This window comes from Haplochromis burtoni, unplaced genomic scaffold, assembly GCF_018398535.1.
Source record: "Haplochromis burtoni strain Fernald_Lab_line unplaced genomic scaffold, NCSU_Asbu1 Contig_499, whole genome shotgun sequence".
In the NCBI taxonomy this organism is placed as follows: Eukaryota; Metazoa; Chordata; class Actinopteri; order Cichliformes; family Cichlidae; genus Haplochromis; species Haplochromis burtoni.
This window is the reverse complement of record NW_024582860.1, coordinates 9,568-27,682: the sequence shown is the minus strand read 5'-3', so window position 1 is coordinate 27,682 and position 18,115 is coordinate 9,568. Positions and strand designations below refer to the sequence as shown.

General features: G+C 40.8%; 1 protein-coding gene across 1 annotated transcript in view; it reads left to right on the top strand.

Moving 5' to 3' along the window:
- Positions 1-17,870, top strand: part of disc1 (DISC1 scaffold protein) — a gene marked incomplete at its 3' end in the record, with an annotated part of 36,413 nt that extends 18,543 nt beyond the window's left edge. Inside the window, 2 exon segments of the mRNA XM_005946830.3 lie at positions 8,280-8,340; positions 17,627-17,870. Coding sequence (XP_005946892.3) covers positions 8,280-8,340; positions 17,627-17,870 — 305 coding nt within the window.
- Positions 17,871-18,115: the final 245 nt, after the last annotated feature.

Genomic DNA, 18,115 nt, shown 5'->3' with positions numbered 1-18,115 from the left:
AATAATTACTCCTAAAAATTTTGTCTCATATACTCTTTCAATTTCAACATTATTTAAATTCAATTTTACTTTAATATTACTTTTACTACCTCCAAATAACATAAATTTTGTTTTACTTTCATTCAATGATAGTTTATTAAATACAAACCATCTATTTAACTTCATGAGTTCTGTTTCCACTGTTTTCAGTAATTTCTTTATGTCTTTTCCTGAGCAAAATAAGTTTGTATCATCAGCAAACATCACATATTTTAAAGATTCCCAAGAAGCCGTTAGCTGGAATCTTAGCATATTTCAGTATGCTGCTGGATAAAAGAAAGAATTAGGCATAAAAACTGTGTACAGTAGATGAACAGGATCTAAACACGTTATGTCCTTAGAAAAAGACCTGACACAGGACCTGTGAGGAACATCTGGCCCTTCAATTTATCCAGCTGCTGAAGCCTCATCAGAAATGGCCTCCATGAAAGGGTGGCTGTCAAGAGGAGGGAAACAGTCCAGCCAAACATTGACTTTCAGGCTTGTTAGAACTGTACAGAGTCTGTTTTGGGCTTATATTCTGTATTTCCATGTGTAGATTTCAATAAACTGCTGCATCTTTTGCCCATTATGGTATTACTTAAAAACCTATGTAGATATATGAATTTATATAATTTGTTGAGAAGATAAATCTCACACAGGTGAATATTAGCATACAGTTAGATTAATAAAATGTTCCTACTAGCTCCAGTAAGGCTCTACATGAAGCATAACTTCTTGTTTATTTTGTACCAAACTGAAATGTAAAAAATTACCATTCGGTTTAATGGGGGATTAAATCTGAAGTAGGGGCTAGATAGAAACCACTTTGGTTCCACACATAAAATTCCAGTTAATTTTATTTGCATATGCAGGATTCTGTGGCTCATAGTTGCAGCTTTTACAACAAAAAGTGTCCTGGTTAAATCGTTAGCACAAAAGAGTAAGAACTGTGCTAAATAAGCAACAGGTTTTTGGAGAAAAGCTCCAGAGTACACACTTATGACCATAAAATCTATATCGCAATTTTAGTTTTAGAATTCCTGAGGCGTGATTAACCACAAAACATCCAGTCAGTGAGCTCAGGAGTCACTTTCATGCTTCTTAAGAGGAAAAACCTTCGGTGTTAATAAAACTAAGAGCGCTGCTTGCTTAAATGAATCCTTTCCTCCAGCCCTCTATCAGAAACAAAAATGAATAAAACTGGTCGAAGGAACATATCGACATGTGTGTATTATAATTATGAAGCTAGTGTGAGCAGTATTTTTTTTTTAATACACAAAACTAACACATTGCTTTTCAAGTTGACATCATATTGTCATTCATTCAGATTATGTTTCTGGCCTTCAGCTAGCACAGCTGCCTGCCCTTAGGTGCTCGGCAGGTTGTGTACACTTTGCCTTCTATGATTTTTGGGGGTTTTTTTCGTTGCTGAGAACAGCTGTCTGCTGCATCTGGAAACAAGCCTGATTCGAGCAGCAAGAGTGAACGAAACCTGTACAATAAGACAAAAATCTGAAAAACTGTGAAAAAGCTCAAGAAACAAAAAGTCAGCTTAAGGGATGTTTGTGTAATAATTCTCTTTGGGACATTACATGTACACATTTGTTCCATTGTTAACATACAAACAGTTATTATAGTAGCTTAGAATAAACATTTTAAAGCATGAATATGAATAAGTGCAGCATTACCTGAAACAGCGCTGTTCTTTTTTTTCCCTGCCCACTGAGGCGTGAAAGCGTTTGTTGTGTACTTGAAAGGCGCCTCTCTTTTTCTTTGAATACACTTTTTAAATATCAGTTCAAAATGTGAATCATGAGAGCTCTTTGAAAGACAAGTCGCCTCTTGATGTTGCTCCACACTGTGAGAGGACATCAATGAACAATGACTTTTTCTCCCAAATGAAGCAAAAGTGATCTGCTGTCAGCGGGGGAATCGGCTTCAAACGAGTTACCAGCAAGGATTGGCAGTCGCGAAGAGGCGAGGTGGCGAGGGTGGTGCGAGGGAATTGAGCTTTAATTGTGTAAAGTTAGCCGGTTACCTTCGAGCCAGTGTGCGCAGACATGATGCATCAGCGTTCACACGCTCTCCAACTCGATTAAGATCTTAAGGAACGGGGGCTTGTCTTTTTAAATTTTTTTTAATTCTTTTTTTTAGGGTTCAGTCTTTAGATTGATTTGGCGTGTGGGCATTTGGTAGAGATCTAAATGGATTTTGACGGCACCACCTGCAGTGGTACTCTCTCTAGTCCATCAGTCACAGGGAGATTTCTAAAAAAGGTCACTTCCCTCACTGAGACACGCAGACGGGAGGATGAGGGGAGGACGGGAGAGGGGGGGTGGTGAAGTGATGGGGCTAGAGCAGGAAGTGAAGCGGCATCAGACTGAAGCTAACGCTACAACCTCCCATCTGCCATATGCTGTTACCCAGATCATAAAGATTTGTGGCTGGAGCTTCACATTTAATGCTATTGTCCTGTCCTGGATGCACCCTTTCCTGTCACTAGGGGGCACCCTTTTATTTTTGTACTCCATTGTTCAGGCTCAGTTGCATGAAGTTTTTAGGGGGTTGTATAGTAATGCATAGACTTGCTATTTTAGTACATCCAGTCTATAATTGTATATCATTATAGGAGAAAGCAGCTCTTTTCATTTCAAAGTGATTATGTTTCATCGACCTCCACTGGATTTTTGTTGTGGAAGCACACCCAAGAACACCTCGGTCTGCTTGACAGCCAGGGATAACACTGATCTCTTCCATGACAAGCATCACCACGTTCACCTCAGCAGCCTAAACGCAGCGTGCGTGTGTGCCTCATCTTGAATAATGTAGCTCTGCAGGCTGGGAAACCAGTGGTACGAAACTGCGGCGGCTAAACAAAGGATTTGGAGTCAGGTGGTAGCACGTCACAGAGAAGACGGCAAGTTAATGATTGGTTGCGCGGCGTGCTCAAACGCTCAAGTGGGCGCACACAATATGGCAGCAGGCGCAATTTCAAAATGTGTTGCTGACACCAAGCAAGGGGCTCATTAAACTGTCATCCTATTTGGTAATAAGGGGCTGGCACACACTTGCTGGAAACTGATAGCCCACCAACAGCACATTACCATTTCTTTAGCTGGAGGGGATTAGAAATTACTGTCTAAGTCAAAGCCAAGATGGCCATCCTTTTAGGTTTCCGAGGCATTTCTAGCACGCGCGCTTGTGGTATTAGTGTCATCCCGTACAAAGAAAACAGCATGCCCATTGTCATCGCGTGAGCTCCGAGGCAATGAATAGTCCTGCTGATGCCATGTAAAGATAGAAATTCATCAACAAGCTGAAGCCACACAGCTTCAGCTTGTTGAGTGCTTGCGGTGTGGGGGCTTTTTGGCCTGGGAGCCATTATGTCCCTAATTGCCGTTGGCACGTTTGCTGATGAATACCACAGCCATTATGGCCAGAGGTTTGATTCCCCGCTGAGAGTATAATTTTGTCCCCAAGAGAGATCTCGAGCGACGCTAAATTTACAAATAAATAATTGAAGAGCTGAATAAGATGCGTAAATGACCCCCAGTAGTGAGGACTTTCATATGGGGAAAGCTGCATCAGACTGTGCTCCTCTTCATTTAGCCAAGTAGTGTGGTAATGCCTGTTCACTGCCATTGTTACAATGCCAGCAGTTCTCTTGTTTTCTGCTTCACGCGGCTCAACTGGAACCCATTTAATTACTGTACCAGCTATTGTTTCTCCATACAGCTCCTGTTGCTCGTGCCGTAGTTTAAAGCCAGTCAGTTCGAACCCAACTGTGCGGTGCTAGTCGGATTTAAGTGCACATCAATACAAGTCACTCTGTGTTATTAGACAAATGCAATTTTCTCTTACAGTAAAGGCGAGGACACATATGATTTATTCATAGCTCTGGCTCTTTTAGGGTGCTTCTGTTAAGAACATGATGGAATGTGTGACAGCTCTTCTCTGAAGAGCATCTGAGTGATTGAGAGCGGCACGGTGGTTAAGTGGACTTGGGGGGGGGGGGGAAGGATGTTTTTTGGTCTTTGTCTCTGAAGTTTCAGCAATATTGAGTATTTTTTTCTTCCTGTCATTCCATTATGAATTTATCATTGAAAGAATTACTGCAAAAACACAATTGACTGAGGTACCACTCCAATCAGGCTCCGTCAATCAATCAATCAGGTCTTTTCTTCAATTACATACCGCTGAAACAAATGTTTTATATCCCTACTGTGCCTTCCTTCTCTTCTACGTGCACTGCAAACACGGTAAAGCTCAAAAAATGTTGCAGCTGTTTGGTTTGGGATGTAACGCCAGACTGTCAGTCCACCACACTGGCTCACACTGAAAGCAGCCGACTTTCCATCTTGTGGAATTACTTGGTATTTCTGTAATATTGTATTTTTAATTTCCCCTAAAACGACTGGAGTTTCTAAGTATATTTATCTCATGAGCCACAAATTTGCAGCTAAACGAAAACACCAGAGTAAGATGATATATTGCTCGCATATACAAGTGGGAGATGATGGGGGGGGAAGATGCATTTTAGTGAAAATGTACTAACCCGGAGTTCCAAGAGGAAACCCGGGGAATAATAGGATGCATGTTTAATGGGGCGGGATTGTTGAGCTGGTGAAGCGTTGAGAGTGCTCTGCACTTTTTTGGGAGACTTCCTCATTGCCGAGGAATGTTGATTCTTGGATTCAGTTGTCAAAAACAAAAAATATATTTGCAGCTTGCTTCAGTAGAAATATAGTTTAGAGCCTCTTCTAAACAGTTTCTATTTACTGACATACAATGACAGTGAGCATTTCTTAAGATTTCAGCTGAGCAGTTTAGCACCCATCACTTAAAAAAGACCAAAACACAACCCAACTACAGTTTTGCACACAGCCAATTACTTGTCAAGTGATTCTTTTTGTTGTGCATTCAAGCACAACCCAACAATATGCTCCGCTATGCCAGCTGCAATCTGTGCATGCTACAGCTAGAGCATCATGGGTGATTGAGCGTCTGTCCTATATCAGGCTGTCCCTCCGTCAGCTCTGCTGCTGTTAGGTTCAGGTATATATGGTGGGAGTGGCTCCATATGCCTACTGCGTGTTTGTGTTTTACCTGCAGCGCTGTCACACTCAGACAGACCTAGCCAAGCTTAAACACATTCATCACAGTCAGTGCCTTCAGCTCAATTACAGACACACAGTTTTGTCTTCTGCCTTATTATTGCACAGGCTTTTATAACAAGCATGTCACCGGTGCTCTGTTAGCGCAGAGCTGCCTCTAATTTGTTTGACAACAAGAAGGCCTCACAGACGTTTGGGTGCTTTTGTTGTTAAGGCGCTGAAGAAATGACCGCATTATTCACTTAGAGTTGGAGAGCTCTTTGAATGCTCGTGATGCAGGAGGCACTGAAAACACCTTGCCTATATTAACCTTTTTCTATAAAACCCATAACTGTGATTGAGTTTTGAAATTTTAAGTTCTGTCTATTATTGAATATTCTCTGCTTGACTTTTGGTTTCACCATGTTTCTATTCTTAGCTTTTCTTAGTTTTATTTTCATCATATTTTGTAGCCTAGTTATTGTTAATATTTATGGACATGATTTATAGGTGACTCCTGGAGTTTCAGTTTATTCTTTTTCCTCTCTGGATAAGTCTCCATCTCTGTTTGGTGATGTCCTGTTTTACTTTGTTCATCTCTTATTTGTGTGCATTGTATTTAGTTTTATCCTGTTTCATTAGTCACTGACTAATTTCAGCTGTGTCTTGTCACCCTGGCGTTTCCGATTTTCCTAATTCCCTGTGTCTATTTAAAGCCTCAGTTTGTTTTAGTTCTCTGTTGTGTCATGCTGTTGGACTGCAGACTTCCTCTTGTGTTTTCTGGTCTGCGTGTCTGTTTGTTTTACCAGGCCTTGGATTATGTGCTCCACCTAAATAAAAAGTCTTTTTTTTGTGTTTCCTGAGCTCATTCTACTCTTTGGGTCCCTTATCAGGACACACTGACAGAAACTTTGTCTTTGTAAACTCTGCTACAGTTGTGACATCCTGCTTCATAGGTTTGTCTGTCACATCAGAGTTTGTAACCATCAGACTCGTCTTTTTCTGTCTTAGAGTGTTAGAGCTATTTAGCTGAAGCAATTTAGCTTCGATTAGTCTAACAAATTCTGATTCATATATAAAGCAAATGACATTGTCGCAGCACCCAGTAACCCATTCTCCACATCCTTCAATGGTGTCTCAGTTCTGCTTGCGTTATGAATGAATGGCCTTTTCGATTTTGGCCGGGGTCCTTGACAGCAATCAGTGATGTTTAATGCCTGCTGAGATCACTAGTGTGAAGGGAGTCTGAGCTCATGAATTTCCGATGTGGGCTCTGTGAACGCCTTTGTGAAGTTCCTTCAACACCAAATATGCCACGGCACGCATCAGGGAGTAACAGAGCGACTGTCTTCTTTATGGGCTTTTTAGTGCCGATTTTATTCGCATTGCCTGCCCATGACAGCAGCCTCCCGCAGTCTTACAGGAAGTGGTAATATCACCCAGTGCTCTGGTTCCACTCTGCGCAGGAGGAGGCTCTGCCGCTTGATTTCTCGTCCCATTCTATAAAAAAAAGATTATTTTTATCTGTCACGCCTGAAAAACCGCCGTAGTTTTACCACTGGTTGGCATGGCGACAGGACGGCGCACTCTCCTCTGTGTATAGCATGGCAAGAAATATTAAGTAAACAGTTAATGCACTTGTGTGTCAATCTCCCACCTTCATCTGTTTCTATCCGTCTTGCTGTTGTTCAAGCTGTAGCTCAGTTTGGCAACTCGCTCTCTGCCAGCTAAAGTCAGGCTTAATGCCCTCCATGTATTATTCAGCGGCTATCTGCTTGCAAGCTGCTTAACAGAGCCAGCGTGAATGGAAGTTGATAGGGGAAGCTCTATCAGGTAGGATAAGATCTCACGTGGCAATTAGAGGGTTGGTAAGTGAGCTGTCTGGTCCACATACAGCAGATATGTGATAGCTTCTCCAGCGGCCTCTGATTGCACAGATTTGGCCACTTTGACTGAAACGAGTAACATCCCTTCCTGTGACTCCCACATTCAAGCCCCCATAAATAACCCAACTAGCTCCATCTCAGCTCTTCCTTCAAGTACAGACAGGAGTGTGTGTGTGTGTGTGTGTGCAAGAGTGTGGAAAGTGTTTGTCACGCTACTGTCGCTGACATTTTCCTTTTCTTCCTGCTGTGCCTGGCCCCGAGAATATGTCACCCCCAAGCTGATGCTGTCTATTAACCACCATCAAGACAATGATGCAAATTGTATTTCAATCCGCAGACTTTGTCTCTGTGTGAGCAGCCTAAGCGGCATCACAAAACATAACAGTTTCCCAATTGTTTTTGGCTTTCCTAGTTCTTCATTAAAGTTTGTATTTTAAGTAGGAGTATGCACTCATGTAAAATATAATCGTACTCACTTTAAAAAAATTGTTTTTTACCAAATGTTAGATGAAAGTTTTACACCATCTGTTCTGTATTCAGTATTTTACTATTTTTCTAGACAATAGCTTCCACTTAGAGTAGCCTCATTATTATTGTCTTGCAGTGTCTGTGATCCTTTGACTCCAAGGTGGGAACCAGTGCTCCCTGGTTCCAATGGATTGTTGAGAATGTACAAATGTATAGGAATAGCTATGTTTTACTGAGGAAGGTTTGGATTGTATGTTATAACTCGGGTCTATATGTCTATAGATAAATATAGATAGCATCTATGTTTCCTATTCCTATTGTGCTCAAGGATTGGAAGCTCCTATGGGCAGGGCATATTCTCATGTTTCATACATGAGCTCATTAACGCAGCTCAGTCCTCCTCTCCATCCTGACTACTGCTCAACCAGCCTCCTCAGGCACAACTCACTGCTGGCAGAAGGGCACAGGAAGCAACATAAGCAATCCATCCAACTTCATGCCCCACAGAAAATCTGGCAAGATATAAAGAACTATGCCATGATAAAATCCCCTTTTATCCTTGGGCCATCTACAGTTTTATCCCCTCTGAGAGCAGAGGCAGTGATCTCTCCTCATTTGTGTGTTTGTGTTAAGAGAAAGCCAGCTGCTCCTCTAAAGTGAAGTGTACTGTTGCAGTTTCTCTGCACAATGCCGTCACCAAGTGATGACAACTAACTTTTCTAACACGTATATCATAGCTATTGATGCGTCAGTGTTAACAGTATTAGAGGTAATGTGCTGTCGTTCTCTTTGTTCTTTTTTTCTCACTCAGAAAGCCGCCTGAAAGAGAACACCAGCAAGTATATTGAACTACTGGAGGACCGATTGCACAGGTAAGGCTTGTCTGTGCTCTCTGCTTCTTTTTAATACAGACGCGAAGACTCTGTGTTCCTCAGACTAATAAACAAGGAGACATATATAAAGCAGAAACCTCCAAGGAATTTCCTCTCACTCCTGCTGTCCTCTAACCAGAGCAACGTCTCCTCAGTGCATCACATCACCTACCACATCATGCTCTCACACCTTTTTTCATACGCCGTTGTCTCCTAGAGCCCCTTCTCACATTGCAGTCTGTCTCTCACCTACACAATTTGTCTTCCTCTTCCCACCTTCTCACATACCTTTTGTACCTTTTTTTTAGGCTTTGACATCAACTCATCTCCCACCTTTCCGATCTTCCTGTGTGTAAACCATTTTAGACAAAACAATATCTTTCTTCTGACTGGTTCATTGTTTCCGTCTGCGAACTCAGAGGTTCTAAATCGCAAAGGACAAGTCGTGTTACGGGTTGCTAGGGCTGCTCGATTATGGCAAAAATGATAATCACAATTATCTTCACTGAAATTGAAATCACGATTATTTGACGATATTTATTTAAGCCTTTAAGACCTACCATAGAACCAAGTCCGCCAGAGCTTATATTATTTTTTTTACATGCTGTAGTGCCATTTGTGGGAGCATTTCAAGTTGCTATACAACTATTATAGCCCATATTTTAATAATATGTATGCATTAAGTCCATAGTAACTACATTAATTGCAAAAAAGTGCAATAAACTACAAAACAAATTGAAAATGTTTTTTTTTTTTTTTTACATATATTTCTACTTGGAGAAATTTAAGAGGTTTATCCCCCAAAACTTTAAATACAAAAATGTTGCAAACAATAGTTTACAACAACAGGAAATTTATTTTGAGTGTCTTCATAGTTTTATTTTGGAGATACACCAATTTTTATATACTGCAGGAAAAACGAAAAAAGCAATCCTATGATGCAAATTTGCAAAGAAAACAGCGTGTGCATCAAAATAAACTATTTCCAGCAGTGCAATTCGAGTTCTAAGCATCCCAGAAACTATTCAGAAAAGTCAAACATGACTTATAAAACACCAGTATAGGCTTTTAAGGCCTACAAGTAAAAAGCTACATTTCCCGCGAGAATGACGTCATTTCCGGTTTCGGGCAGGAAATGCGATAGTTCGCGCTGACGTCTTTTTCAATGTGGGAAGTGTTACGAACAGCTGATCGGATCGGCAAAGCGTGTTTCTGGAATATTATGTTTTTGTTCCTGCAAGGCTTTTTATGCAATTTTTACAAAGCTATATGTGGAAGGAAACCGTGACCTAGGACAAGCTGATGGCATAAGATGTAATTACAACTCCTCTGGTTTCATATGCAAAACAAATTATTGTGCTAGCTTACACGGTTCAGGTTCTTCAGGGATTTAAAAATAGTTACACAAAACGGAGCGTGCAGCTCTGACCGGCTTTAAAGGGTTAACAATAACAATGTATTGAATAATGACTTTAAAAAATAATATAAAACAGTGTGCAAATACTGATAACAGTGCAAATGTTTGCAATATAAAAAATAAATGAAAAATGTAAACATCTATGTTTAGTGAACTTTGCAGTGTTGCTCTGTGGTGCAGCTACGACACTGTAGCAAAGTTTACACACTATGTCTACTTGATCCACGTCTGACTCCGCCAACCCATAATGTTTCCACACCACTGAAGTTTTTTTTTTACTTCTCTTTTCAACCAACGGCAGTCACTCTCCTCTCCAAACAACTTCTGCTTAGCTTTCCGAGCTTCCCTCGGGTCCTCTTAATTGTTGTGACGCGTGTTCGAAATGGAGAGCGGTGCGCTTGATTTATCACATGGAGCAGCGCGAGAGTAAAGCATGAGGGAGGGGCTAATAATCGGCTCAGTCATTTTTAATGATCGTTGAAAGCCCAGATCGTAATCGTGATTAAAATTCGATTAATTGAGCAGTCCTACGGGTTGCCACCCATCTCACCTGACTTGAGGAGTGAGCTGAGGAGGTGAGAGTGTGGATCCTGGTGAGCATTTGAGTCCATACAGATGCTTGTGCTTCTTTTATAGTTCAATCACCAGATGGATAGACTCTTTGGCAGACAAACAGCGACTGGCTCTTATTCTACAGGTTGTTGGAGCAATTTTTTTTTTACAGATGGATAAATATAGCCGGTAATGATTTTGTGCACCACATATGAGCTGTTTTTTCCACTCAGTCTATTCTTGTTGTGTTCAGAAGAGAAGAGGTTAGGTGGTATGGGTTTACTTTGAGCTTGCAAAAGCCTTTATTATCACAGACCCTGTTTGTCTACTTGACCTTTGTCTCTGTTTGTGGTGTGTGTAGGGGGGCACAGCTTTGTGTGTTGCATCCTTGGAGAGGCAGGGTCACCTCTTTGGATGAGAGCCAGGACTCAGTGACATACTGCAGGGCTCTTGCTTGTTGAAGGATGCACAGACTGGGGGTCTGAATGGTCAAGGAGCAACATGGTTGCGATCTCAGCGCCCAGCAGGGAATCGTGCCTCAGGACCATCGCTGTCAATAGGGCAGATGGCTGCTTTGTGTTTTGTTTGTATGATGGCAACACTTCTGAGTTTCTAGCAGAGGCATTTGTCAGAGTATTTTAGAGAATGGGATGAATCGCTGCCTAAATATAAAGGACAAAAGAAGGCAAAACATTTGTAGAGGGCTAGGCGCATAGACACGCACACAACAGATGACAAGCAGCCTACGTAGGATACTATCAAACACAGAAACTGCATAATGAAAGTGTGACACGTTAAAAATATCATCTAAAAACAAGAACTAAATTTAAGACTGAGCATAAAAATGCCGGATGTTACAATACAACGTCTCAGTGGTATCACCAGTGGAGACCTTCTCTGTCTGTCACCGACAGGCCTTCTGTTAGGAAAGTCTCCGAGCTTAACCTGAGATAACCCTGATGAAACTGACAAGGTTATATATTAAAGTTCTTCAGTGAGCTACAGAAAATGTTATAATAATATAAAACCTTTTCCACAGGCTGTGCTGCTCCTCACAGCAACTAAATGATTCTTCACACGTGTGCCCCATTAAACAGCTATAAAAACATCTATAAAATGTTTAAGTCTAAAATCTCCTTTTAATTTTCTTTTACGCAAACCATCTGAGATTACAAATCCTGAAAGGTTAGTACTGCTCCCCGAGGAAACCATCATTAACTACTATTACCAGTAAAACTGGTTTGCAGTGGAGCTGCTATATACTGTGTTCCTGTTTGAACACAGTATATAGTTCCTTTGCTACGAGGGCAGATGATTACATACTGTAAATCATAAGTATTTCCCCCACAGACTCTGCAAAGGGAGGATGTAGACACTATGACCTCAGACACTGATCAGTGAATTGCTTCGAATCCTCATGTTTGGTGTTATTTTTCATAAGCGAGGGGTGAATCCGACTGAGACACAGAGGATGCTGCTCGGTTGTATGAAAGTGAATTGTACATCACAAGAAGTACAAGTTGCCCTACTTGGACTTTTCCCCCAAAGACTTCTTTACTATTGAAGAGTCACCCCCTTCCTGCCATTAGAAAGAGTGCAGATCTGAGACACTTGTGCATGCATCCTTACATCCCTCTTCCTAACTACTTATTTAACTCCATGACTTCCACACTGGCTTCAATTTTCAGAGCCGGGTCAATGATATAGTCACATCACTCTGAAAAAAGAGAATTTCCATTCAAGGACACCTTCTTGGGTGACTGTAAACTAATTTTCTCGGCCATCACATTCTATATTAAATGATTGGCTCTTCAGCCTTAGATCGGCCTCCATGACCAGAGGCGGTCTAGATAAATTCACAAATATAGCTCTGATTTATGGCGTACACCAGTCCCTTCCACCAGCTCCCGCTTGGCACAGTGACACATATTTGCCTTGATTGAATGTGCAGTTTTCCCCACATGTGCATACACCACTAACCCACGCACGCACACACACACACACACACACACACACAGATGCACACATGCACTCATCATCCACTGTAAATGTTATCAGTCAGCTCTAATGTACATTACCATTGATAGAGTACCGTGGTGATGAGAAGTGAGGAGAGGAGGAGGGGAGAAGGGTGGAGAGAGGCAGATTAGTGTGCTGAGATGTCTGGTCTCCGTGGAGACGGATGGTGTTGAAAAAACCAATTATCTTTTCCTTGCTAAAGACTAGAACAGGATGTTAGAACAGCGCAGATGCTGTAAGTGTGTCATCAGAATAAAAAACATTTTATTCAGATTAGCAGCACCACACAGTTGTTTAATACATTTATGCAGATGTTTCATTAGGAAATGCTTCTCGTTTTTGTCCCTCATTTATATATTCATTCTCCTGTAGAGATTTGAGCCGCATATATCATACGCGACGGATACTGGCACAGAAGCCATTAAATGCTGAGATGTATAGTTAAATTGAAGATGCTCTATGAAAATCTAAATGAGAAAAAACTGGGATAAAATGTGCTCCTCTCTTACTTTTAATATACAAATTCTTGAATCCACTTTTTTTTTAAAAGTGTTTGGAACACTTAAGCTGGATTTGCCCATCTGGCTCCTGTAAAAACCTCCTCTAGTCATCCACCAAACAAACCCCTCCCAGTCCTCCATCTATCACACCTCTATCGCTATATTATTAACACCTCTCCACAGCTGGTGTTATTTGTGAGGCTAATGTTAAGGCGAAACATTATCACATCTCCTTTCCTTTCTATTGTGTGAAGTCTTATTTTATAGCTTTTAGGTTTTCTTCAAAAAACAAAAATGCATCAATGATTATATTTCCTTTCTCTCACTTTTCTAAAACAACCAAAAAAGGTGTTCATTTTACCCAGAATATGATTTTTATGTAACAATGAACTATGACTCAAAATCTGAGAAAATATTTCATGCTCTGAACCCGATAACCATAGACTGTATATAAAAGATGGTCTCCGCCACTCCGACTCACGTGTTTTGGACTCCCTTTTTTAAAAGTCAAATTTATCATTTTGACTTAAGTCATGTTAATATTTTCAGAGGGAGAAGTGACTGTATTTTTACAAGAGGGTGAAGTTATAACTTACCAACTAAAGCACCTAACTTAGTTAGCGTGCTGAATTCATAGACCACATGGGTGCATCGCCCAGACACTGCAAAGGGTTGTAGCCCATTTATGGAAGATTTGCAGTACATACACTGCCTATGGTACCAACAATACTAAAAAAAATAAAACAAGTCCTCTTGGTATTAAAGGTATTGTAAATGGCAGTTCTGGTGACATCTCTACAGTTAATAAAGCACAACAAACCGTGTTAATTGTCAATATTAGATTTTTAAGTCGGATGAGGATATTTGGCAATTTAAAAATATACTGTATACTGTATAGTATACAGGCTTATATATCCTTCAAACACTTGACAGATAAATAGATTTCTTCAACATTTGTTAGTTGTTATATGTAGTCATTTATGATTTCTTACTAAGATTATATGACACTGCAGTTTAAAAATAATCCTGTTTTATTGTCACAGCAGGTTGTGTAGCGTACACTGGACTCCGATTAGCTGGCTCTTACGTTTGTGCCGTTCCAAACATTTGTGTTGGGTGAATCATACAACGCCCTCTGGTGGACAAACTATGTAATGTCAACACTCATAACATAATTCAAATGCGTTCCTCCGGTCTCTTCTTTACTTGTTAAATTTTCATTTACCGTCCATTATAAATTTGCTGATACTGACAGACTGGCCAATTACTAATGTCAGTTAGTAGTGCACTAAAAATGACCTACTCCTCAAACAACACTCATAAAGAATATGGTGAAGGAGGTGTTGTTTTTTATGTTATGTTTCTGTACTTAATTCTTTATTTTCTTCAGGTCTGTTTATGCTTTTCCAGTTTGTATGCTAGCTGTTGGCTTTCTTAGCCAGGAAACTTTTGTAAAAGAGATTTTTAAATCTCTTAAAGTCCAACTTTACTGGTTAAATGAAAGATAAATAAAAAACAAAACAAAAAAAGGATTAAAAAAAAAATGGTCAAAAGGTCCAGTTCAGTGACTTGCATTGGCTGAGGTAGCACCTAGTAGACAGCTACCAGTTACAGCTCACTGCTTTGGTAGTCAAAGCATGTAATATAATTCATAACATTAAGTTTTAATATTATTTAACGTTGAGTTAAATTCACAAAACCTATAGGGACAAAACAAAATAAAACTTGTTTTTTTTTCCTGGCTGTAAATAAGGTTATTTCTGCTGTGAAGTTGGACATTTTAACACGGGAGTCAAGGGGATTGACTTGCTTTTGGAGCCAGCATCGAGTGGTCATTTCAGGATATGCAGCTTTTGGCACTTGGTTGTTGGCTTCACTTTTCAGCCCTGGGAAGTTTTTGAATGATGGTCAGACTGGATGTGAACCCATAATGTGCCTCTTCTCTCTTGAGACGTCTAACTGAACCCGCTGGTACCTGCAGGACCCGATCACTGCCCCGTCGTTTAAAAGTTCCAGCAGATTTATAACCCTTCCTCAGCAGCAGTCTGGATTGAATGCCTTGAGGGGAAACAGGAGTCCTGCCAGTCAGTAGTCCCACAGGGAAGCGAAGATACTATAGAAAGAGAGTGTGCCTGTCTGTTTCTCCTCCTTATTACTGGGCCATCAGCAGCACAGCACGCCCACACCCTGCCGCTGTCAGATGGCAGTCGGAGCGGCTGCCACCAATTAACCCGTGGGCGACGAGTTCATACCAGCGGGCACCAGGACGCCACCATCACAGGGATGCTTAGGCGCTAACATGTTGTCTGAATTTTCAGCAGACAGAGCCCTAATGCCAGCGCCAGTTGTTTGTAATGAATTGTGGTTGACACTGAAGAGAAGCCGCTTTGATCGATGTGGCCAGCTTTGACATTTTTAGAAGAATTTATGATTTTTATCCCCACAGAGAGTGATTTATGGGCATGTAAGTTAACACATGTGTGCTCACCCATATCTGTGTGTTGCATGTGTTCCTCTCCACTTCGGAAGAGACAAAAAACAATGGCACGGCTCATTGGGTGCATCCCCACCGTAGCAGAATTCAGAGGCAGCGAATTGGTGATGGCGGGGTGGGGGTGGAGGTGGGGGACTGGGCTGAGCAATTTTTCTATTGTCTGTCTGCCAAATGAAGGTTAGAGAACGACTGAGAGGCGTGCGTTGGCAGGGTACAGAGGTTGGCAGCCCTTTCAGGCAGGAGATGGGCTGGAAAACAAGTGGCATTCAATTTTGGGGATTTTTTTTGGGCGGGTGATTCAACCCTGAGAGAGAGAAGAATGAACAGATTGAGAGATTAAACAATGTCATCTGGGTGCATTTTGCCTTTGAGTTTGTTTATATATCACGGAGAATGAGCCACTGTGCACTTTTCAGGTGAAAATACTATTTTATAAGGGTTTGCATGTGAGTTCAGCAAATGACATTGCTGTATTTTCTACCATTGTGAGTCAATCATTTTCAGTTTATGTCTGTGACAGAGTATTTCCTCCTAGGTTGGAATTTGGCATGTGAAGACAGACAGAGGACATTTCTTCCTTTAAGAGATTTGATAAGTCTCCTATAAAGCCATCATCGTCTTCCCTGCATCCTGTCAGCTTTAGTTTGATTTTTCTACATGACATGGATTCACAAAAACAAAGTTGGTGTTAGTTAGTGTGGAAACTGTTGCCTTTTGTGTTTGGTCTAAAAGCCCTAAAATCTATTAAAGGCTCAGAGATCACGGTCATTTGTGAATGTTTAGTTATCTAAAGGTTGCTGAAAGGAGAAGGTCAATAAACAAGAAGATTTTAAAGGTCAGAAGGCCTCAATTGTGACTCAGTGAAGGAGCATTTTATTTAAAGGAAATGGAAAATGGTTTCTGAAAATAAAAAGATCAATGCTTCAATCCTCACAGAGGCAGCGTCTCTCAATCAAGGAATCTCTGTATGTGTGTCTGGTTTTCTTGATAAAAAGTGTATTTGATTGTTTTGATGTAGTGTATGAGGTAATCTGGATGAAGTGTGGTGTCATTTTGGGCATTTTCCCCAAGTTTATATATATATAGAAACCTCTGCTTGTCGTGACATTTACCTTTGCTTGTTTTGTGTGATCAGCTTAACCTAAATAATGGAACAATGAGATAAAAGTCAGTAACGGTGTAACTCATTTTTAAGTATATACGATCCATTTTTACCTGCTTTAATTAGTTTCTGCTGGGATCTGAGATCCTGCAAAGGTCTGGGAAAAAGGAGTGAAGAAGGCTGACTGATCATAACTCAATAGGTAGATAAAACAATCTCCTTGCCCTCCCAGTGAACTCGTACTCAGTGACCCCAGGAGAAACGAACGCATCCACACCCTCTTTTGAGTAAAGGGCATCCTTTCAGGAGGAATATCGCTCTTGTTACATTTTGTGAATGGAATTTTATTCTTTGAATGATTCACTTCTCATCTGTCACTCAGAGGTTTATGTGCTTTATTTGAAGAGATGCTGCTGTACCTGTATAATAGGAATGTCAAACTTGCTGGACAATGTGGGCCAAATACAGCCCAGTATGACCTTAAGTGCGCCAGACCAGTGACATGCCCCCTTTCTGTCAGTGTAAAGAAGTTTAACTGCACACTTAATCCCTGAGATATGTTAGTATTAGAAAAAAGCAGTGCAATTTCAAAAGTACATATCAGTATTGCTGCATAACAGAGAGATGCTGCTCTTTTAAATGAAAGAAATCTGTTTTCTTTTTACTTTTTGGGGCATAAATTGTAAGAAATAAATGTGTAAAATTGTAAAAACAAGATGTTTCTGTAGTGCTGAAAAAAAGGTCCTTATCAGTAGAAAAAGCCATAAAACCTTTAAAAAAGTTAAAGGGACAAGTCCAAAATTTATGAGTGTTTGCAGGGTGGATTTTAGCCCCTGGGCCTTATGTTTGACACATGCCTCTGCGGTGACACGAGTGATGTGCATCAATGTATTTTCAGTTTTTAGTGTTACTTTGACATTCTTTTATAGCACACTACATTTTATTTAATAGCTTAACATATAAGATTGTATTTATATGTTGTAGTACATTTTTAAAATTTCACATCACTGAATAACATAAAAGAACATACCTGATGTTAGTTTTCCTTCAGCATGCAGACAGCTCCAGATAGCTCTGCTGCTAAAGCCTGTTCTGACCACTTGGACTTTTATGATTTAAATACTGATCTCAAACTTGCACTGAGAACAAACATCAAGTTCTCTATCAGAATGCATAACATACTTGTCTCCTTCCCTTGCTAGTTATGGGTCTCCCAGCTTGGAGCGAATCTGGGAAGCCGACCTGGAAGCGTGTCACCTTTTCCTGCGAGGTCTCCAGTTGCGGACTCCCAGCTGCAGTGGAGCAGACATCGAAGACTTCCCCACTGCAACAGTTTATCCTCCATCCCAGCCAGGCACCAAAGAGGAAGAGGACTGTGCCATGCTGACTGCTTTAGGAGGGCGATGGTGTCCTGAGGCCAACTTACAGAACTCAGAGTTCACTAAGGTAACAGCAAATTGTCTTGTGAAGAGCACACTATGTATAATTCATCTAAACACCTCCGTATAAATGCTGGAATGCTTGACAAAGGCTGGGATTTAGTCTCTTGAATACGAAGGCTTCCCAAGTGACACTTTCAAGCGCTGAGGTCTTACATATTTTCTGCACATAACCCATATTTGCCACTGAAAGGTCAAATGAGAACAGCGTGCTTTCAGAAATACTTGCTGTTCTTTACTGTGCTGTGAAAT